The sequence below is a fragment of the Terrapene carolina genome, unplaced genomic scaffold (genome assembly GCF_002925995.2).
Source record: "Terrapene carolina triunguis isolate 2854851 unplaced genomic scaffold, T_m_triunguis-2.0 Scaffold84, whole genome shotgun sequence".
Classification (NCBI taxonomy): Eukaryota; Metazoa; Chordata; order Testudines; family Emydidae; genus Terrapene; species Terrapene triunguis.
The window spans coordinates 25296261-25320290 of NW_020664435.1; the positions used below are offsets into that span (position 1 = coordinate 25296261).

At 41.7% G+C, this 24030-nt stretch overlaps 1 protein-coding gene across 2 annotated transcripts in view; it reads right to left on the reverse strand.

The window, feature by feature from the left end:
* PHF14 (PHD finger protein 14) overlaps positions 1–24030 on the reverse strand; it is a 277173-nt gene that overhangs the window by 39455 nt on the left and 213688 nt on the right. The window contains exon 18 of one of the 2 annotated variants that reach the window (XM_024206090.3): positions 1830–1943. The exons of the other annotated variant lie outside the window; for it this stretch is intronic. Coding sequence (XP_024061858.2) covers positions 1830–1943 — 114 coding nt within the window. The remainder of the gene's footprint in view (positions 1–1829; positions 1944–24030) is intronic. 2 annotated transcript variants of the gene reach the window in all.

Sequence of the window (24030 nt, forward strand, 5' to 3'; positions counted from 1 at the left end):
ATAATAATCTGTATTATATTGTCCTGAGATCTAGGGGTGGGACCACTTAGGTGGGATAAACTGACCATCATTTCAAGATCTAAAAGTAATGGTATTGCCACAAAATAAATGGGGTAAACTGGTGATCTCACTTAAGACGGAATGGTAATAATCACTGAATGTCCTGTGGTAAAGGACTCTGTTCTTTTTTGCTGGACATAGTGACAAGACTATCAGGGAGAGCAGGATGTTCTAGAAGATATTAAATAGCTCTAAAAATAGCACCAGGAGACTAAAGAAAGGGCCCAACTTTAGGGGAACCATATTTCCATTGATACTGAATGGCAAAAATTCTCTGTCTTTCTTTATGAGGAGGACTGTAGCCAGAAGAACACAGAAAGGAGTAGGACTGGTTTTAATATAATGACCACTTCATTTGATAATAGCAGCAGAGAGTCCAGTGGCACCTTATAGACTAACAGACGTATTGGAGCATGAGCTTTCGTGGGTGAATACCCACTTCGTCGGATGCATCATGCACCCACAAAAGCTCATGCTCCAATACGTCTGTTAGTCTATAAGGTACCACAGGACTCTTTGCTGCTTTTACAGATCCAGACTAACACGGCTACCCCTCTGATACTTGACATCATTTGATAATGTTTCCTGATGGGTCTATAGTAAGGAAAGGAGTATCTAAAACTCTTAGGGGCTCTGGGGAAGTAGAAAATTAAGGCTTCTCCTCATGGGCTGAGGTGGTACCCCTATTTCAATAATACATTTTGAAATTGGAAACACTCATCCCCTAAAAAGAGGTTTCCCAGTATAGGAGAGGGTCAGGATTTTGAATTTTACAGAAAGCCTACCTCCCCTGTTATGGAAGGGTACCCATGCTGTAGGTTCAGAGACAGAATGAGTCTTGGGCCACATTATGGAGTTCAGTCACAAGTTGGCACCTGCAGTGTGGACTTTGATGCTGTCCTTTTAGAGATGCTGAGGGTTCACTCAACTGCTGTCTTTTGTAACATTTTAGCAACATTTCTATAATTTGTCATGCCATAAAAATCACATAGAAAGAGAGAACAGAAATGCCAAGTTGTCAGCCACATAATCAAAGAACCTTTTAAGAACTCTATCTACTGTACATTCTTTCCTAGGGAAAATCAAATAATGGCATTCAATAGGTAGGGAGGATTTTCTATCCAAGCGGGAGCTACTGCTGAGCTGACTTTAGGGACTGAGGACCAAGGCTTTATCATAGCAGTGGGGAGCCTGGCCATATGAATAGACCATGCACACAGTATGTGGTGCCAGCAAGGTGTTCTTAATGAGGGCTAAAACAGATAGATAGTCAATTCATTGTCAAGATTCCTTTCCTTACAAATGAGGGGGAAGTTCCCTTCAGATCATGGTCAACGTAACCTAGCCAAGTTTACTTCTGAGAAGTTTGGCAATAGCTTTACATAAACAAAAATCCTCTAATAACCAGAGTCCATTTCTTCTGACTTCCCCAGGGTTTGAAGGAATTCTTGCTGCCATGAATGTATGAGAAATAAGGAATGAACAAAATATTTTCAAGTATTCCTGGAAAGCCCAGTCATTCATTATGAGAGTCTCAGTTAACAGTAGATAGAATGGGCTTAGCTAATGGACAGCATTGGTTGAGGCCCTAGGCATTGCAGCAGGCCTTAGGTCTTAGGTGCCAGGGACACAGTGAGGAAGGGTCAGCCTGACCTCTAGCTTTAACAAAGGCTTTGCTATAAGTAAAGTTAAGACCAGGCATGAAAAATTGCAGTAAACCTATATACCCAACATAAATTTAGGAATAAAATAGACACAGAATGTCCTACCTCTTCTGGATGTTTCTGTGCCACCGCTACCAGCTCTTCAGAGCTGCTTCTTGAGGTAGAGGGTACCACATTACCTGGGGCCTCTGAGACCACTTCATTTGACGGTTCGGAGTCCTGAGGGCAACAGAGACAAATAGACCCCTCAGAAGTGTATTGAAGTGGTACTCCACAAAAGAGAGACTTTTTAGAGGTACTGTGGTCTGAACACAGGCATGGAAGCCAGAAACTCCTAAGTCCTAAAAACCTTCTAACCTGGGAAAGTCATTTAACTTCTGTCTCAGTTTTTTCCATCTATAAAATGGGGGTATTATATACCTTACACAAGGGTATTGTAAGAATTAGTAAATGTTTGTACATATTTGAAAATATACAGTTCTATATTAGTATTTGTATTATCTTCTCTCCTGCCCTCACCTTCCTTTCATGTGGAAAGGAAAAAATAATTTTCTTCCGACTTGAATGAGTAGAGGCATGATTCTGCAATCAGCTGGGAGCAAGGCAGAACAAGAACTGAAAAACAAGGCACTTAAGAGGTAATTATTAAGTATTCCTTAAGTCTTCAAACACAATCTGACTAGTACTTCTACCTACCAGTGAAGCAGAGAACTTGTCACTTGCATCCTAGTTGCTTGTATTATTTAAAGCTTAATTACACCTATTTAAGCATTAGAGAAAACAGACACGAGTACACTAATAACCATATGTGTTTTGACAAATCAATAAATACCATTAAGGGCAGAATTTGTCCCACCCTTTATGTCACTACTGAGGTTGATCCAAAAATTCCATGGGAGCTGTGGTTCACTTGTATTAAGTTTGAATTTGGCCCAATAGGGTTAGATAGGTGTAACTGAAAAGAGAATCTGGTCCATTTCATTTTTCCTTTTGTTTTTAATTAATGCTCCCAAATCTAGCACTAGATTCAATAAACATTTCACCTACTGTATAATCCATGTCATCCAAACCCCATGCAAATCTGTTTTGTGGCTCATTGAATGCTGATGTAGAACATAAAACTGTGCAAAGTTCTTACTGAATCTGTCCATCAGATGCTTTAACAATACAGTATTATTATTAGCAAATGCACAAGTGATGCAATAAACACGGAAAGATGCTGAAAATATAAAATATAAAGTAGGAAGATAAAACAGATATTAAAGTACAAAAAGAAAAAATGTCAAAAAGACTTGGGTAGGTATCACATGTTTTATCCACTCAACAGTCTCAGGATCAGCAGTGTGAAGTCTGGATAGACCAGCATGAGATGAGCAGTCATTTAATAGATGTGCAGGATCCTCAACTGCAGCTACAAAGGGCTGTTCCTGAGTCCCTGGGTGTGGTCATTTGCCACACACCTCACCAACCAGCATATGAAACAGTTAAACCTGCATCAGAGTAGCATGGCAGTTTGAAGCCAGGCAGTCTCTTATGAGGCTGAATGACGAGGAAGGAGATTTTTACAGACTGAGCAGCTTGTTCCCATTCTGTTTGACAGCATCTGCCATAGCTATGGTTGGTATCATAGTCTAGATAGGTCTTCCACTGATGAGTCAGTGGCAAGGCATTTCCTATATATATTTGAAAAGTGGAAGTTGTGGCATTTCCTGGATTTTGTCAAGGAGTTTCTTTGCTGCAATATAACCTTTGATGTTAGGAGGCAGGATATTAGAGAGGACTGATAGCCAGTGAAACTTTTTTTGGTGCCATAGGTCCTGTTATTCTCATTGTTTGATTCAATTGTACATCAAATAACTGTGTGGGGAATTTAACCACACAGGAGCACAGTACTCTCCAACTAAGCAGTGATCTAGGACTGAGTTACACAGTGTTTGCATCATTCCTCAGTCCAGACCCCATGCTTATTTAAGAGGCCATTTCTGCATGTAATCTTCTGATCGACCTTGGTGAGATGGTCCTTGTAGGTGAATTACTTCTACATATAATGGCTTTGGGTCATGTGTCTGTCATTCTCCATTCAAGAAGATATTGAGTTCTCGATGTCGTGGCATGGTTGAGATGGAAGCATGACAACATTGTATTTGACCCACTGGGCTTACATCTCCACTTCTTGCATTAGCTACTGATTGCTGCCATATTCTGATTTAGGATGTCCTCAAACTTTTTGAAATCTCTCTCTCATGAAGCAAAGTAGATGTAATCTGCATATTGAATGGCCTTGAAATTGTTGGAGGCAAGTCATTCGTAAATATATTGACAAAAGTTAGAGCAAGAATATATCCCTGAGGGAGTCAGTTTTTCTGAGTCCTTCAGCTTCCTTGACTATGGGATGCTGTTCCAGAAAGAAGGTCTGCTGGGAGGAGATGGGGCCCACCTGACCAAGAAGGGGAACAGCATATTCACGCACTGATTTGGCAACATAGTGAGGGGGGCTTTAAACTAGGTTCAAAGGGGGCAGGCGACAAAAGCCAACAGCTAATCATAAACAGAGGTTTAACTGTTGGGCAGGGGGACATGGAAAATGACAATAAGGTTATAGGAGCAACAAGAGGGAAATAAGTGGGGGAATGTGCTCATCATCTTACATGTCTATACACAGATGCAAGGAGTATGTGGAATAAACAGGAAGAACTGGAAGTATTAGTGCATAAACTAGATTATGACTTAATTGGTGGAGATTTGATAGGATATATCTCATGTCTAGAATATTGGTTTATTCAGGAAGGGGAAAAACAGAGGAGATGTGGCACTATATATCAAGAATATATACTTCTGCTGAGGTCCAGAAGGAGGCGAGAGGAAGACCAGTTGAAAATTTCTGGGTAAAGATAGAAGGGGTGATATTAAAGTAGGTGTGCACTATAAACCATCAATTTAGGAAGAAGAGGTGGATGAGGCATTTCTAGAATAAACAACTAAAATATTCAAAACAAAAGATCAGATAGTAGTAGGGAAATTTACCTACACAGACATCTGTTGAAAAGTAACATGGCAAAACACCACATTCCAGTAAGTTCTTAGTATGTATTGAGAACAACTTTTTTCTTTGAGAAAGGGGAGAAGTAACCCGGGGCCCAGCCAATTAAGACTTGCTTGTGATCAATGGGGACTAATTGGTAGCAAATCTGAAGGTGGAAAGCAGTTTGGGTGAAACTGATCATGAAATGATAGATTCTAGAGAGTTATATATTCCAGATAGATTCTAAGGAAAGGAAGAAGTTACAGTAGCAAAATAATGACAATGGAATTCAAAGATGCAGACTAACAAAATCAGAAAATTGGTAGGTATGGTCGCATGGGAAGAAAATCTAAGGGAAAAGCTGTTCAGGAGAGCTGACCGTTTTTCAAGGGAACAGTATTAAAGGCACAACTGCAAACTATGCTAATGTGAAGAAAAGATAGGAAGAGGCCAATATGGCTCCATCAGGAGCTCTTTAATGACTTGAAAATAAAAAAAAATCCTAAAAAAAGTGGAAACATGGACAAATTGCTAAGGAGAAGTACAAAACTATAGCATAAGCATGTAGAGGCAAAATCAGAAAGGCTAATGCACAAAATGAGCTACACCTAGCAAGGGACAGAAAAGGCAATAAGAAGAGGTTCTATAAATACATTATGAGCAAGAAAAAGACAAAGAAAAATATAGATCTTTTACTTAGCAGGGAAGGAGAGTTAATAATGGATAACATCAAGAAGGCTGACATGTTTAAAGCCTGTTTTGTTTCAGTTAAGTTTAATGGTAACCAGATACTTAATACAATTAATACACCTCTACCCCGATATAATGCTGTCGTCGGGAGCCAAAAAATCTTACCGCGTTATAGGTGAAACCGTGTTATATCGAACTTGCTTTGATCCACCGGAGTGCACAGGCCCGCCCCCCCGGAGCGCTGCTTTACTGCGTTATATCCGAATTCATGTTATATTGGGTCGCGTTATATCGGGGTAGAGATATATTAACAACAAGGAGAAAGGAATGCAATGCAAAATAGAGAAAGAACAGGTTGAAGAATATTTAGATAAGTTAGATGTATTCAAGTTGGCAGGGCCTGACAAAATTCATCCTTGGGTACTTAAGGAACTAGCTGAAGCAATTTCAGAACCATTGGCAATTATCTTTGAGAACTCCTGGAGCACCGTTGAGGACTTGAGAAAAGCAAACGTAGTACCTAGCTTTAAAAATGGGAATAAGAAGTGCCAGGGAATTATAGAACAATCAGCTAACTTCAATATCTGGAAAGATACTAGAGATACTGGAACAAACTTTTAAATAATTCATTTGTAAGGACCTAGCAAATAGTAGGGTTATAAGGAATAGCCAGCATGGATTTGTCAAGAACAAATCATGACAAACCAACCTACTTTCCTTCTTTGGCAGGGATACTGACCTAGTGAATGGGGAGAAGAGTAAATGGGATATATCTTGATTTTAGTAAGGCTTTTGACACAGTCTCACATGACATTCTCATAAGCAAACTAGAGAAATTAGGCCTAGATGAAATTATTGTAACGTTGGTTGAAACAACATACTCAAAGTGTAGTTATCAATAGTTCTTTGTCAAACTGGGAGGGAGTATCTACTGGAGACCCTCAGGGTCAGTCCTGGGTTCGATACTACTCAATATTTTTATTAATGACTTGGATAATGGAGTGGAGAAAATGCTTATAGAATGTGCAGATGACACCAAGCTGGGAGGGGTTGCAAGCACTGTGCAGGGCAGGATTAGAATTCAAAACAACTTTGACAAATCGGAGAATTGGTCTGAAATCAATACGATGAAATTCAATAACGATAAGTGCAAAGTACTATGCTTGGGAAGGAAAAATCAAATGCACAAGTACAAAATGTGGACTAATCGGCTAGATGGTAGTGCTGTTGAAAAGGATCTGGGGGTTATAGTGGATCACAAATTGCATATGAGTAAACAATATGATGCAGTTGTGAAAAAGGCTAATATCATTCAGCAGGGTTTTAACAGCAGTGTTGTACATAAGACACGGGAGGTAACTGTCCCGTACTTCTCAACACTCGTGAGGCCTTGGCTGGAGTACTGTGTCCAAATTCTGGATGCCACACATTAGGAAAAATGTGGACAAACTGGAAAGAGTCCAGAGGAGAGCAGCAAAAATGACAAAAGGTTTAGAAAATCTGACCTATGAGGAAAAGTTAAAAACCTGGGCAGTTTGGTCTTGAGAAAAGAAGACTGAAGGGGAACCTGTTAACAGTCTTCAAATATGCTTAAACTGCAGCAAGAGAGATTTAGATTAGATATTATGGAAAACTTTCTAACTGTAAGCGTAGTTAAGTTCTGGAATAGGCTCCAAGGGAGTTTGTGGAATCCCCATAATTGGGAGGCTTTTAAGAACAGTTTGGACAAACAACTTTAAGCGATGGTCCCTTCTAGCCCCACATTTCTATGATTCTGTGTGTTCATCTTAGCTATCTTAGCTTAACTAGCATGTCTTGGTATTTGTCTGTTTTGAAGCATCATTTCCTAAGCTATAATAACTCTGCAGTCAGGTAGTCCTATGTGAGGGAGGAACTCCTGGTAAATCTGCATTTTATTTTCAACATTACCCTTTGGTTTATCCTCCAATATATATGTATCTACATTAGGCTGGCCAAAATTAAAAGCACTTTAAACATCTCCACTAGTCGATACTGTGGGTTTGATAACTGCATAGATTGCAACATTTTAAAATATGGAACAATTCTATAAATCTGCGCCAATTGTACTGTGTTTGTTATAATGCTCATTACAAAAGTTATTTTAGATGTCATCACATAAAACACAGAATATGTACTTTTGATATACCACTTTCCTTCTCTCTAGAGCCATTAATTGCAAGGATATCAAGCAATGCACTCTCGGAAATTGCAAGCTGAGATGCTCATTACTGACTTTCTCCAAGATAATGACCTCTAGAAAAAATAAATTCAAGTTTTATGTTGACACAGTGTTTGCAGTTTAACCCAATACATCTGTTTGAACTCCCTGAATATATATTCAAAAGGCAAGAGGTGAACGGTCTGGGACAAACACTCCATTCACATTTTTGCTCATAACCAGATCCTTTGTTATGCTTTCAGGGAGGGCTATTTATATGTTGTAACTACCCTTAGGATTGCATCCTATATTGCTGTTCTCTGATTTAAAAAAAAAAAAAATAGAGAGCAACATTCAGACCCTTGTAACTGGAAAACAGAAAACAAGAGAAAAATAGCATTGAGTATTTTTATATATTTATAGTAGTCCGTTTAAAACTGATTTTCAGTTCCCTGGTTTGAGAAACAAGATCTGCCCATTCTAGCATCGGGATCATGGAATCTCTGAAATGAAGGAATGAGTAGCGGGAGGGTGTTTATTTTTTTTTCCCCATGGAGGTTGGAGAGCATGAGAGAAGTCTTTAGGACTGCGAATGAGCCTCCTTTAGGGTCTCTATAGGCAAATATAAATGGTTTGTTGAATCCCTGTAGGAGAAGCAGGACACTGAGCAAAAAAATTACAATACCAAGATAAAATATGGTTCTTCAGTCCATTGCCTCCCTTTCTTTACCCAACTCCCTTAATGGCTTACAAGTAGAGGATTTGAATATCCTGTCCCATTCTATATCCTACCAGCTTAAACTTCAGTGAGGAAAATTTACGCTAAGCATCAGGAGGATCTTTTATAAGAACAACTAGAGGAGAAGCTGCTAGTGGAGAACGTAGAATCCCATCAATGAGAATATTAAGTTAGTCTAACACCCATTCCTCAGGGAAGGTTTAGAGATACTAATACCAGTTCTGTAACAATGCAAGAGGAAGAAAAACTAGATAACCCAAGAAGATGTGCCTTCCAATTCAAATATTTCTGTGATACAGATAAAAGCACTGCTCTCTCAACCTACCACACTCAGCTGCTCAAAGACTTTCAGTAGCAGAGTAGCTAAATATGCTGAGAAAACTACAAAGAGCAGTACCTATAGCACTGCTTTCTTTCTCTTGCCTCTATAGTACAATAGGATAACTGACTGGGTTGGGATCCCTAAGCAGGACTATTTTACCCCCTCCCCCGCAAACACATAATAAAAAGCAAACAGGAAGCCCCCTTGAGCTGCTCGGGGCCCTAAGTAATTTTTAGTCTGCTTATGCCTAGCGCTGACTCTGTTTCTGCTCAAATTGGCTACTGGCTAATCTCCTCCCAGTGGCTGTCTCTTGGAGTGACTAGGGTATGCTAGGCTGCTGATTCCACTGGCAGCAGACTGACTTGAATTGCTGTTCTTGCTTGTCTCCTCTTTGAAGACCAGAAAGCTAATTAGTATGATTGCCAGTCAATTAGTTTCCTCTTCCATTTTGGGAGAGAGGAGTTGCTGTTCTTTTCAGATCTGTGCCTTTGGCAGCTCAATGACTGTTTGCAGCAGCAAGATCTTCTCTGCTCTGACGGAGGAAGGAGACAGCAGCTTCTGTTGCAGAAAAATGCTGTTCTTGGGCAGGCTTCTTGGTCCAGGTGACTCCTAGCTCCCTAGATTTTGCCTGTCATTTGCGTCCCAATATATTATTTAATTTGGTGCCACTAACTGTGGTGAGGTTAGTGATGCAATGTTATTATTACTAAGAAAGGTGGGGTAAAAATAATAAAAAAATATGATTTAAAAATAGTGTCCTCTAGCTCTGAACAAGTCAAGTATGACAACAGATGTGGGTAATATTAATATTTCAGACTCCTATAGTTTAGATGATGTTGACTCCCAAATACCAACCAAATCTGAATATCAGCTATGAACTCCTTTCCCAACAGGGCCAGGATTCCACAGATTTTCCTCTCCTAGCCAGTATGGAGCATCTCCTCTTGCAAAACACAAAGAACCCAACAACAGGTCTGGGCCACTCTTCTATATATTAAACTGTCCTCTTAAGGAGCAATTGGCTGGTCCAATGCCTTTTTTTAGGGAAAGGAGATGCGGTGGGGGGGCAGCCAGATGACCATCAACCTGCAGGAATGGAACTGATAAACACTTCTCACAGTCCTGTTGCACTGGCTTGTTAAGGTGACATAACAGTCAACACAGTTAACTCTTAACAGTAGTATGGAATTTGAAGAAAGGTGTGTGAGACCTCAGGATCAACCAGAGCCAGCTTGAACTAGACAGAGGACCTGTGAAGCACAGCTTTCAAATTTTATAGGGAGTCAATATATATATATTTCAAACCAGGTTTCTGAGGACAACGGCTTAGAATGTTTAATTGACAAAGTGGTAAAAAAGCCAGAAGAAGCTGGTGTCTTGTCTATACTAGGGTCCCCACCCTAGCAAAAATAAAACAAGTTATCTAGTACTCATGAGTGGGAATTTTAGATGAGGTCCATGTGTGCCAATAAATTGAAAGGATTATATTGGGGCTGTCCAATGGTTAAAAAATAATTAATCATGATTAATTGCGAGATTTAAAAAATAGTAGTGATTAATCATAGTTTTAATCACACTGTTAAACAATAATAGAATACCATTTATTAAAATATTTTTGGATGTTGGGGGGGAAGAGTGTGTGTGTTGGGGGGAAGTGTGTGTGTGTGTGTGTTTGTGTGTGAGTATATGAGAGAGAGAGAGAGAGAGAGACTGTGTGTTGCGGGAGGGCTGTCTCTTTAAGCAGAGCACTCAGGAGCCTGAATGCTTTTTGAGTCAGCAGCAGCTGCTATCAGCAGCACTCACCCCTGAGCCAGCAGCAGCAGCAGCCCCCCGTCCCCTGATCCCAGATCAGCAGTGACCTGGTACATGGGTGGGGGGAGGGGGATACCCCGACATCAGTCCCTCTGCCCTACGCAGCAGACAGGAGGCAGGCTCCTGATCTGGAGCAGCTTGGCCTGGAGCGACTCTGGTGGGGGGGAGAGGGGAGGAGGCAGCAGCAGCAGTGGAGCTGGGTGACGGGAGAAGGGGCATCCCTGCCCTGGAGGCATGCAGCGGTGCCTCGCTGAGCATGGTGCCCTGGTGTGCGATTAACTCTCATTAAAAAAAATAATGCATTAATTTGTTTTGAGTTAATTGCATGCATTAACTGTGATTAATTGACAACCCTAGATTATATCAGCGTCATAAGCAACTGACAGGTTTAAAATGTATCAAGAAATCTTCAGACCTGACCTATGACAAAAACTCTCTTTATTGGAAAAAAAAAAGGTAAATTGGAATAAGTATTTTAATCAAAATAGAACTTCTACTGAAATAATTTTTTGCCTCTCCACTTTTCCTATGGATATGCATAACACTCTAGAACCACTCTGCAGAATTTCTTGTCTTTTCTCCTTCCACAAGGTCTTGCATCATGAAGAACTACATAGGAAACTTTCCAGAACTTGCCAAAGATGCTTCTAATTAGACTGCAGAGGCAGCAGTGAGCATTTTAGATACTCCTGTTGTTTAGCCGATGCATGTGACTTCCACAACAAACATACCATGAGAAAACTAGCACGTAAAAAGTTATTTTCCTCTCTTGTGCACTCTAGCACCAGTTTCTTCTGATCACACTCTATAGTAGTGAAATGAGCGATACACGGTAGGGGAGGTAATATCTTTTATTGGACCAACTTCTGTTGGTGAGAGAGACAAACTTTTGAGGCACACAAAGTTCTTCTTCAGGTCTGGGACAGATAATCGCAGTGTCACAGCTAAATACAAGGTGGAATAGATTATTACGCCGAAGCAGTTAAGACATGTCGCAAGACACCATTCAAGATGAAATGGACAATTAACAGCTCTGTAGTCACAGGACAAAGAAGAGTTAGTGGGTTACAGACAGTTGGAATGAGAGATAAAACCAGTGTTTATGTTGAGTCCATGATTTTTAGTATCCAGCAAAGTTATACAGTATCCAGCAATGAGTACTGCTAAGCAAAGTTCTCTAGCTTTGGTGTCCTGGGTGTGAGCATTCCTGAATGGAATATATGTCTGCAACCACTCAAAGAATTATTCCTCCCTCATCCCTGCAGGATAAATTCTAGGATTCTAAGGCTGCAAGAAACCCAACATGGTCATTTTTACACTGTACTGAAGGACTTTTCATTTGTTTATTTCTAATAGAAAGAAAAGAAACAACAACTGTACTGCTACTTGCAAGCCTTAATTATCTGAATTATTTGATAGACATTTTGTTGTTTATGCACATTTTGGTTCATTAGAGTACCATTATATTTTCTGACCAACATATGGAGGGCCACATATCTGCATCCTGAAGCCATTATATATATCTTCTAATGGACCATAGTATTCATTAAATTAATGAATAAATTATGGGGGGGGGAAAATCACTGTTAAAGAAGTGAAGCTTCCAGTTTACTGAAGTTTACTTTAACAGTTTACTTTTACAGGATAAATTCAGCATATATACACAAATGGCGAATGCTTCGTACTTTCATTTTTGAGGAGTTACCGTTAAAATCAACAGTATCTATGTTAATAACACCAGAGTGCTGCAAAATTCTGCTCTAGATCCAAGCTTCCTCTGAGCTTAAGGTTGTTTGGACTCATCTTTAATTACTAGGTTGGCATTTAATTTAGAAGAGGAAGCATTTGATAAACAGGTGGCCATTCTACATGTATATACAAAGATGTTCTTATTTTCAACTGTGACTCTTTTGACATTAGTGCTCATGAAATTTAAGAAAATAGGATGGTATTGGCTTAAGTCAAGCACAGTTTGTACAAATATTATGCACATTTCTATAAACAATCAACACATATACTTCTAATCTGTAACAACTATGATATTCCAGTCCTGGAAAAATAAAAACAAATAGTTGGGGGAAATTATGAGGTTTTACTGGCATGTTGACAAATATTTACTAGATATTTGAATAAAATCTCTGAGTCATTTTCACTTGTTATGTAGACAAGATTTAAACCCAAATCTTTAGGGGGGAAAGACCAGTGATCCAATCCTTGGTATCTTTACAATTTGGGTTGGTTGGGGGGGAAAGGGGGCACCAGACACAGAAGCATTGCTGATTTAACTCTGGGTGTGAGACAGTTTGAGGCAGTTTTAAAAGCTTAGGTCACCAGAAACCAGAGTTGACAACATGAAAGGTAGGAAAGTGGGAAATCACCTTGCAGTTACCTAACCGTATCTGACCTGTGGACAAAAAGAATGAATGGCAGTTTCCATGGTGGACAGTTCCTTAAACTACAGACAACTTTTTATTGTATTTAATCATTGATGTAATCCCCTAGAGAACTGAAAGTATTAACTCTCTCGACTTTTTTCCTTCCATTGGGCATATTTTTGTTTTCTCATAGTGTAACAGAAGCTGTTACATGAGAAAGTGTAACATGGCTTCTTTTTGTATTCTTTACTGTGCAGAAGTATCATTGATATGACAGCACTAGTAGCACATGCAGAAATAATGAGATTCTAGAATAGATGTGGGTTGTTTTATGTGGCCTCACAATAATGATAGATTTTAGAAAAAATAGATATATACAACCTAGGAGAACATTCACTACTATGTGGTAATAATGCTGTAGGTCAAATTTGGGGCCTGATTTTTTTTGTCTGTTTCTTTTTAGCATTCCTGAGAACAATTTATAAAAATACACACGTGTGGATAGATAGTATATGTACATGTCTTATACTTGTGAATGTTAAAAAGATAACAAAATATTCAGGCCCTGAAGTTTGCTTCCAACAACACGGTGTATATATATTTTGCACATATATGTTAGAAAAGCTGGGTGACCAGCCATGGCTTGAGGAGGAGCAGGTTCAGCCTGATGCAGGGGCATGGGTGCTGGAACAGGGGGGTCAGGGAGCCAGAGTCCTCCCCATTTTTTTTCAGCTATAAGGACGAGCGATGAGGGGAAGGGATGGACAGGTGGGGGCAGGATCTTGGGGGGAAGAGTCAGTGTGGGGGTGGGGCCTCAGAGGAAGGAGTGGTGCTAGGGTGGGGGTTCGGGGGTGGCATGTGGGCAGGGCCATGGTTCGGGCACCAGTGGCTCCCCACTTTTGGGGAGCTTCTGCAGCTCCTGGCATGGGTAGTTTATCAGAGCTACTAGTGACCCCCACACTCAACAAGACAGCAACACTGAGCAGACTGGAGTGGCTCCTTTCTTTAGGAGCCTATACACCTGCCCTTGCTTGTGGATTGGGATTCACAGGTAATTATGTCAAATTATCTCATCAGGCTCAGAACACTCAGGCTCAGGGATGAGTCATGCGGCTCAGAACACTCATCTCTCTTTCTCTCTCTCTCTCTCACACACACACACACACACACACACACACACACACACACACACACACACGAATGTTAAACGAGGGGCTAAGTTTTAGCCTAGTGCGAAACTGAAACATTGTACCTATGACTATCTCACCACCCAACCAAAGTAGGATTTATAATGAAAATGCTGACATTCAAATATAGCTAGCAAATATAGAGTATACAGGGAGATCTATGGTAACAACACACCATATTTATCTCTCAGTCTCTACTAAAGTCACAGCAGCTGTTAAATTGTACAGAACAGAAGCCCTAGATACACTTTCATTCTGATGAAGGAAATGAAGAACTGACTCTTAAAAGCATAATATAAACATGTGCTTATACTACATTATTTAGACATACAGAAAGATTACAAAGCTATATTTGAAACAAGATGATGGGAAATGTAGACTGTAGTTTACAATGATATTTATGCCAAGCAGAACTTTAGCAATTACTCTTCTGCCATTGCTACTTCAAACAACCAAACCAACCAACCAACCAAACAAAAAATTCCTAAAAACTCCCCACAGGAGGTGACTTCAGCATGACAGGTTTGAATATGTCATGTTAACTCTGTATCAATTTTCATACATCATGTTTTATTCTGGTGTAGTTGAAATTTATGTAAGTCATAAATTGGCTTTAAACAAGCTTTGAATCAGGCTAGAACTAGTTTTCAAATTAAAGAGCCGTCAGTACATTACAAGCTACTGTCATTTTATTACCCCAATCAATTCTGTGTGGCCTGAGGTACAAGGAAAATGGATGCTGTCTTCATTTGCTAAGGGTTTATCTCCTACACCAGGCTTTGAAAACATGACTACAGTAATGAATTGGGAGCTAAAGTTACTAACAATGACTTTTAATGTTAGCAAAGTAGAAAACAAGTTGTTCCTCTTTAGAGTTATGCAAAGAAAAGTTCCTTTTTAAAACATGAAGCCAGTTTCTTAAGGCTGAAGAATAGAGGGAAGAGAATTACATTTCAGTTAGAAATCTACATGTAAGGATCTTTTAAATTCTTTTATATACTACTTTGTTGCTGTTTGTTACTATGGTTGTTTTCTACCAGTTTCACCATACACACACAAACTGACAAAAAATACTTTCATCAAAAATAATAAAAATTTACAGATACACAAAGTAAGAAAAATGTGGCTTGAGAATGTATCAGAGTTTAATTTAAGGATATTTACTTTGCATATTTTGGCATGTGATGTTGACAATTTGTTTGAAAGCTTTAAGTTTTTGAATCTCAGCATCTTCTGACCTCCCTCATACTTTCTCACAACTGTGAAAATTTAAATCAATAAAAGTTGAAAGAAATCTAAATCAATAAGAAACAAACAGAATTCTTAAAAATAAACATTGATATTATCCATTGAAATTATTTTTAAAAAATGAATTCTGCCAAGCCTACAAATAATGCTTTTAATTATTTGGTCCACCCGTCTTCCCTCCCACCTCCCACGGGAACAGCAGTAGCAAACAAAGAGCTTTTGCTATCAGTGGACATCATCATTCATCTCTACTCTGAAAAGTGGACTAGCTTCCTCCCTCCGCCCCCCCCTCCCACCGCATTTGCTGTATTGCCATTAGATACTTTTCTATCCCACCTCTCTCCCAGTATTTTAATCTACCCAGATGTCCAGTCTGACCCTCCTTGTCCATTACACTTCTCACCCTTCTTTGCTTCCACTTCCCTTCTCTTTACCAGTCTAAGGCCTGGTCTACACTATGAGTTTAGGTCCAATTTAGCAGCGTTAATTCGAATTAACCCTGCACCCGTCCACACAACGAAGCCATTTTTGTCGACATAAAGGGCTCTTAAAATAGATTTCTGTACTCCTCCCCGATGAGGGGTGTAGCGCTGAAATCAATATTGCCGGTTCGAATTAGGGTTAATGTGGACACAATTCGACGGTATTGGCCTCCGGAGCTATCCCACAGTGCACCATTGTGACCGCTCTGGACAGCAATCTGAACTTGGATGCACTGGCCAGGTAGATAGAAAAAGCTCCAACCTTTTGGCGCTGAGCTGTTCGCGTTTGGCTAGCAGGGAGCTTCCCTGATACGAGCCACGCGGTGCAGAGGGGGGAGAGTTAAAGCGGTCATCCCAGAGAAAAGGATGGCGGGGGGGGGGTTAGTTTGATTTCTGCTGCTGCACGTTAACACGAAAACCGCAGCCCTAAATGGACAACTCAACGGGCTTTGCTTGGTCTGGGAAAGGAGGGCGCTGCTGTTATGAAGGCTGCAGAAGCTGAAAGACTATGGCTTACCATGGCCGCCTGCAAGCTGAATTCTGTTGCCCGGCATGTTTTATCTCTAACACCAAAACCGCAGGCACTCAATATAAGATGCAAAAAATGACCTTGTACCGAAATCACATGTGCTATGTAATGTGAATAGTGTTGTTCACCGTGAAAGAGTATACCTATTATTCTGTAAAATGTATCTTTTTAAATACTTATCTCCCTTTTTTTCCTCCCGCAGCTGTAAATGTTTCAAGCCTCCCTCCTCCGTCCCAAAGGCTATCTCAGATAAGGCGGCGAAAAAAACGCACGTGCGATGAAATGTTCTGAGCTCATGCAGGCATCCTGCACTGAAAGAGCTCAGCAGAAAGTGTGGAGGGACACAATAGCACAGGACAGGAAAGTGGCCAGTGAACGTGAGGAGAGGTGGTGGCAGGAAGATCAGAGGAGGCAGGATGCAACGCAGGGGCGACTGCGGGAACAAACGGACATGATCCGGCATCTGGTGGAGGTTCAAGAACGTCAGCTAGAGAGACTGCTGCTGCAGCCCCTGTTTAACCACCCTCCCTCCTCCCCAAGTTCCATTGCTGAATCCTCACCCAGATGCCCAAGAATGTGTGCGGGAGGGGGGGGAGGAGGCTCCGGGCACCCAACCACTCCACCCCAGTGGACAGAAGGCTGTCATTCAACAAGTATGGAAGTGGCCTTTTCCTTCCCTCCTCCCATCCTCCCACACCCCACCCGGGCTACCTTGTGAGTTATCTCCCTATTTTTATAATCAATTAATAAAGAATACATGTTTTTTAAATGATAGTGACTTTATTTCCAAGCTGTGATCGAAGAGGGGAGGGCGGTTGGCTTACAGGGAATTAGAGTCAACCAAGGGGGCAGGTTTTCATCAAGGAGAAACAAATAGAACTGTCACACGGTACCCTGGCCAGTCATGAAACTGGTTTTCAAAGCTTCTCTGATGCGCAGTGTTTCCTGATGTGCTCTTCTAATTGCCCTGGTGTCTGGCTGCGCGTAATCAGCGGCCAGGCAATTTGCCTCAACCTCCCAGCCCACCATAAATGTCTCCCCCTTACTCTCACAGAGATTGTGGAGCACACAGCAAGCAACAATAACAATGGGGATACTGGATTCGCTGAGGTCTGAGCGAGTCAGTAAACTGCGCCAGCGACCCTTCAAACGTCCAAATGCACACTCTACCACCATTCTGCACTTGCTCAGCCTATAGTTGAACAGCTCCTTACTACTGTCCTGGGTGCCTGTGTACGGCTTCATAAGCCAGGGCATTAAGGGGTAGGCTGGGTCCCCAAGGATAACTATAGGCATTTCAACATCCCCAACAGTTATTTTCTGGTCTGGGAAGTAAATCCCTTCCTGCAGTCATTTAAACAGACCAGAGATCCTGAAGACGCGAGCGTCATAAACCTTTCCCGGCCATCCCACGTTGATGTTGGTGAAACGTCCCTTGTGATCCACCAGTGCTTGCAGCACCATTGAAAAGTACCCCTTTCGGTTTATGTACTGGCTGCCTTGGTGGTCCGGTCCCAAGATAGGGATATGCATTCCGTTTATCGCCACATCACAGTTAGGAAATCCCACTGCAGCAAAGCCATCTACTATGACCTGCACATTTCCCAGAGGTACTACCTTTGATAGCAGCAGCTCAGTGATTGTGTTGGCTACTTGCATGACAGCAACCCCCACAGTAGATTTGCCCACTCCAAATTGATTCCCGATTGACCAGTAGCTGTCTGGCGTTGCAAGCTTCCAGAGGGCTATCGCCACTTGCTTGTGAACTGTGAGGGCTGCTCTCATCTTGGTATTCTTGCGGTTCAGGGCGGGGAAAGCAAGTCACAAAGTTCCATGAAAGTGCCCTTACGCATGCGGAAGTTTCGGAGCCACTGGGAATCATCCCAGACCTGCAACTATGCCTTCTATGATGAGATAACTGGCTCTGTGGATGAGGGGAAAGCAGTGGACGCGTTATTCCTTGACTTTAGCAAAGCTTTTGATACAGTCTCCCACAGTATTCTTGCCGCCAAGTTAAAGAAGTATGGGCTGGATGAATGGACTGTAAGGTGGATCGAAAGCTGGCTAGATCGTCGGGCTCAACGGGTAGTGATCAATGGCTCCATGTCTAGTTGGCAGCCGGTTTCAAGCGGAGTGCCCCAAGGGTCGGTCCTGGGGCCGGTTTTGTTTAATATCTTTATTAATGATCTGGAGGATGGTGTGGACTGCACTCTCAGCAAGTTTGCAGATGACACTAAACTAGGAGGCGTGGTAGATACACTAGAGGGTAGGGATCGGATACAGAGGGACCTAGACAAATTAGAGGATTGGGCCAAAAAAAACCTGATGAGGTTCAACAAGGATAAGTGCAGAGTCCTGCACTTAGGACGGAAGAATCCCATGCACTGCTACAGACTAGGGACCGAATGGCTAGGTAGCAGTTCTGCAGAAAAGGACCTAGGGGTCACAGTGGACGAGAAGCTGGATATGAGTCAACAGTGTGCTCTTGTTGCCAAGAAGGCTAACGGCATTTTGGGCTGTATAAGTAGGGGCATTGCCAGCAGATCCGTGAACGTGATCGTTCCTCTTTATTCGACATTGGTGAGGCCTCATCTGGAATACTGTGTCCAGTTTTGGGCCCCACACTACAAGAAGGATGTGGAAAAATTGGAAAGAGTCCAGCGGAGGGCAACAAAAATGATTAGGGGTCTGGAGCACATGACTTATGAGGAGAGGCTGAGGGAACTGGGATTGTTTAGTCTCCAGAAGAGAAGAATGAGGGGGGATTTGATAGCAGCCTTCAACTACCTGAAGGGGGGTTCCAAAGAGGATGGAGCTCAGCTGTTCTCAGTGGTGGCAGATGACAGAACAAGGAGCAATGGTCTCAAGTTGCAGTGGGGGAGGTCCAGGTTAGATATTAGGAAACACTATTTCACTAGGAGGGTGGTGAAGCACTGGAATGCGTTACCTAGGGAGGTGGTGGAGTCTCCTTCCTTGGAGGTTTTTAAGGCCCGGCTTGACAAAGCCCTGGCTGGGATGATTTAGTTGGGAATTGGTCCTGCTTTGAGCAGGGGGTTGGACTAGATGACCTCTTGAGGTCCCTTCCAACCCTGATATTCTATGATTCTATGCAACACTATGCGATCCCACCAGTCTGTGCTTGTTTCCCGGGCCCAGAATTGGCGTTCCACAGCATGAACCTGCCCCATTAACACCATGATGTCCACATTGCCGGGGCCTGCGCTTTGAGAGAAGTCTGTGTCCATGTCCTCATCACTCTCATCACCGCGCTGCCTTTGCCTCCTCGCCTGGTTTTTCAGCTACTGGTTCTGCATAAACTGCACGATAATGTGCGAGGTGTTTACAATGCTCATAACTGCTGCAGTGAGCTGAACGGGCTCCAGGCTTGCCGTGCTATGGCGTCTGCTCGGGCAATCCAGGGAAAAGGACGCAAAATGATTGTCTGCCGTTGCTTTCACAGAGGGAGGGTTGACTGACGACATTTACCCATAACCACCCGCGACAAATTTTTGGCCCCATCAGGCATTGGGAGCTCAACCCAGAATTCCAATGGGCAGCGGGGACTGCGGGAAATGTGGGATAGCTACCACAGTGCACCGCTCAGAATGTCGACGCTTGCCACGGTACTATGGATGCACACCGCCGAATTAATGTGCTTAATGTGGACACATGCACTCGCCTTTATACAATCTGTTCCCAAAAATCGACTTCTGTAAAATCGGAGTAATTTCGTAGCGTAGACATACCCCAACTCCTTACCCCTCAATTTCCCTCTCTCTTTAACATCAACAGTCCCTGAACGACCTCAAGCAGATCATAAAACTAAACAACTGTAATAAAAAAATATATATAAAAAAGTTAAAAGAAAAACAAAAGCTGAAATTAGCAAGAAAAACCAGGATAATTTTGCTTATAACTTGTATCCATTTCCACTCCTCTTTGAGTGTTTTTTGTCTTTAGACTGTATGCTGGTCAAGAAAGGACCACATCTTCTTACGCGTTTGTACATCAGCAAGCACAATGGGGCCCACAAGTCTGATTGAGGCCTGTGGGTACTATCATAATTGAAATAAGTTTTGTGTAACTATAGCGTCCTCATGGCCAAGATGGAGTCTGCTCTGTGGGGGGCTCCAGCCAAGAAAAAGGTGCTCTGGAAGTGAGTCATATGTGCTCATGGTTGTCTTCTGCACCAGCAGACTTTCCCCAACAAGCTCCTCCTGTGGCCTCTTCTGCCACTCTATGAAAACCAACACAGAGTGACAACCTCCCCTAATTAACTAGCTACAATCTGCCTCCGTATTCTCAATGCAAAGTCACTAGCCCCAGTACTCATGGCCCCATACTCTTTTGGGCAACAGTGATATTGGGTCTGCCTCTGGTTTGTCCTTCTAGGATGATTGCTTCCTGGCATGATGCTCCTCCAGGCTTGTATCCTGGGACATCCCTGCAAGGCTGATCTGATCCTCCTAGGCTTCGGACTGATTCTCAGAGACTTTGCTATGGAATGGCCTGCTTGCTGTAGACGGTCTTGTGTGGCACTACAGACACACACCCCTTTCACTCTCCCCGCCTTGACACCCTTCCCTGGAACAACCAGCACTACCTCTGCCTCAGGATGAGGTTTTAAAGGGGCCATGCACTCACAATCCAAGAGGATTATATTTGGAAGGAAAGAGTCACAAACCAAAGAACTATAAGTACCTCAATGAAATAGCATTGACCCTTACAGTTGCTCAACAAAAGGAAGGGTTGGTATTAATGGCCAAGGGAGAGAGGCTACGCAATGCTTGAACTCTGTCACTGAGTTAGGCATTTTCAACAGAGTGCAAATGAAGTTTTTCCAGCATTAGAGCATTTATCAACCTGACTTTCATTTCACACAGCTACTGAAGCACAGTGCTGCTTTGCCTGCAGTAATGCTGCTTGCAGGAGGAGTAAATGAAGGAGTAAAATCATGTGTGGCACATTATTTATTGCTTTGTAACTGGGCAAATACTGTTCAGTATATGAATGATGTAAGAGAATGTATGTTTCCCAACAGCAACACAGGTTGTGTGTGAAAATCTGGAAAAGGGAAAAAGCTAAGTCTATGTTGTTTATTTTCCTATTGATCACCGTTGCAGAGGTTCAATCTCTATAAGCATAAGTATTTTGTGCAAAGAGCCCTCCCCTCTTTCATTCCCAGGGGTTTGGAGGAGAAAAGAAGTATTCTTTATTCAAGAGGAAAAAGGCACATGGCTACCTATGTCCTGAGCTAGCGCCTTGCTGTCTTTTCCTCTGCAGTTATCTGGTGTTCTGGGGCAGTTCCAGTGCATACAGTAATGGGAAGACCTTTGCATGGTGTTAGAGGTGTATACTATGGTAGTATAGTCACCACAGAACACAAGCGTGGCTCAAGATACAGTTAGTTCCCTCATCCAAAATATTACTGAGCATGCTGATTTTACTGCTTTCCATTTTTACATATCTACTGCTGTGAGGAGAAATTCTTGCAAACTATGGATGCCAGAGTATGTTATTGTCTAGAAAGATTTTTTATCTTAGATAGTAACTTTAACTATGTAGTTTTAATACCTATTTAAGACACTATGCACACTATTCACTTCTGGTGCCTGTGGAGGCTGAATTTCCCCCTATATTCATTGTGTAGTATGGCTTTGCCCGTCCCAATCCCTCTCATCATAAGTTTCAACAACAAAGCACAGTGAATACGCTGCATCTGCCTAGGATACATTCATCTCTGTCTTCAATACAGAATAACATCTAGCCCACATGACTTGAGATTTAAAAATACGTTTTTCTGAACAGCAAATGCACAAAGCAACCAATGAGCTATCAAGAGTCAAAGCGAGGGGTACAGCTGTAACGATTTTCTTAGCTAAGTGAGAGTTTAAGGCTGCATGTGGGTTTGCATGAGTCTGTTTTCAGGTTTTCATGATTCTGAGGCTGTCTCCTTCGGCAATAATTAGGGACTGACCATGGAAATGTCTCCTAGGGATTGGATTTCCCCCATTTATATTACCTTGCAAATGACATATGAACTGCTCAAAAACCACAAATGTGCTATTCAGGGGCACTTGGACAGTTGAGCCCAAAAGGACTGCATTTATGAATAAAGATCTATTAAGTCTGTGTGCATGCAGCTCAGAGCAACAACAGTATTGGACTCCATGAAGCAAACTTCCTGTCACTTATCACTATCAAACTGCAAATCTACACAACTTCTGAGCAATCTAGTTTACTCCATTTTGATGAATTGGGAATAGGTGCGTACTATGCTCACTATACTTGGCAAATGCTTAATTGTGCTGCAGGACTGAACTCTCTGAGATATTTCTGGTCTATCAGCTGCTTTATTCTGTTACAAAAGATAAGTAGCTTGGAAAAGGCATTCTCTTCAAGTGCACAATTTCCAGATACAATGCATCATTATGCAAAGTGTGTCTGTCAGATGTTGGAACAAAGCTTCAAATTGCACTATCTAACTTTATTCTCAAGGCAGGGTCAGCAAGTTAAGACTTTTTTTATTATTATTATTTGAGACATGCTTTAAGTAATATTTAGTTTTTTGCATCCTCATTAGCAATCATTCTAGCTCTTCAAGTACTGGAAGTCCAGATTTTCTCCACATAATGCAAAACAGAGTGGTACTAAAATGGGAAGTTGCCAAAAACAGCATTAAATTGCTAAAGGTAATGGTTTCCATCTTTTGCTATGTGATGTAAGTCAGCGATTCTTTTTCAGGAATAGGACAAAACAAAACAAACACACACAAAAACTAAACTATCAGTCTGTTAGAAAACACGTACCAATGTCCACTGTTCTGATTCCTCTGAATGATATGATGAAATGACAGACATATCCTATATTTGAGTTTTAACTCTCAAGGCAAAATGCTTCAGTTCTGTGTTGAATTAGTGTGATGCTGACTGTAGCGGTTGACAAGTAATCTCTGCTAAACATGAATGTTTTTATGGATTATTCTACCCCCAATGACTATTTGAAGTATGTATTGCGAATCTTGACAATGATGCATCAAATTTCTTGGGAAAGTCCTATCTGCACAGGAACAGATTATGGAGTTAGAGAAGGAAAGATGGACAACCTTCAGTTAAACTGTCCAATTTTAATGCAAATTGTTTGTATGTTAATTGTGATATACAATTCTTAACTCAGGTTTTACATTTCTAAGTGTCCTTCTATCATAGACAATACTCAAATTCAGAGAAGTCTACCATATCTATAATGGACTTCATACATTAACTATTGTTGTGTCCCAAATTCATTAATCAGTGTAAGATGTATCATTTGATTGGCCCTCATTAAAAGGGTGTGAAGGGGTAGTCTGCCCCACATCATGTGCTGTGGCCCTTTTAAGATTTTGGAAGGTCTTGATGTAGGCAGAGAGCTAGGAAATAAGAGGTATTGGTAGACAGGATGTAGACCCAGGAAGCTGTAGCATTTGGGAGAAAATCAGTTACTCTTTCTTTAAGGGCCTGGGACCATGAGCGTTGCAGATTGGGCAGGGCAAGGCCTCCCTATCACCTGATAAATTGGGGACAAACTGGGCAAAACAGACTATCATATATGACGCCCTGCTCCTTCATAGCAGGGCAGACACCAGTAGAAGAAGTCAACCTGCTGAACTCTCTGAGCCTGATGACTAATTGAGGAAAAGTGGCCAGCTGAAGGAGAAGCTGGCTCAGGCCCTACAGCTGGAC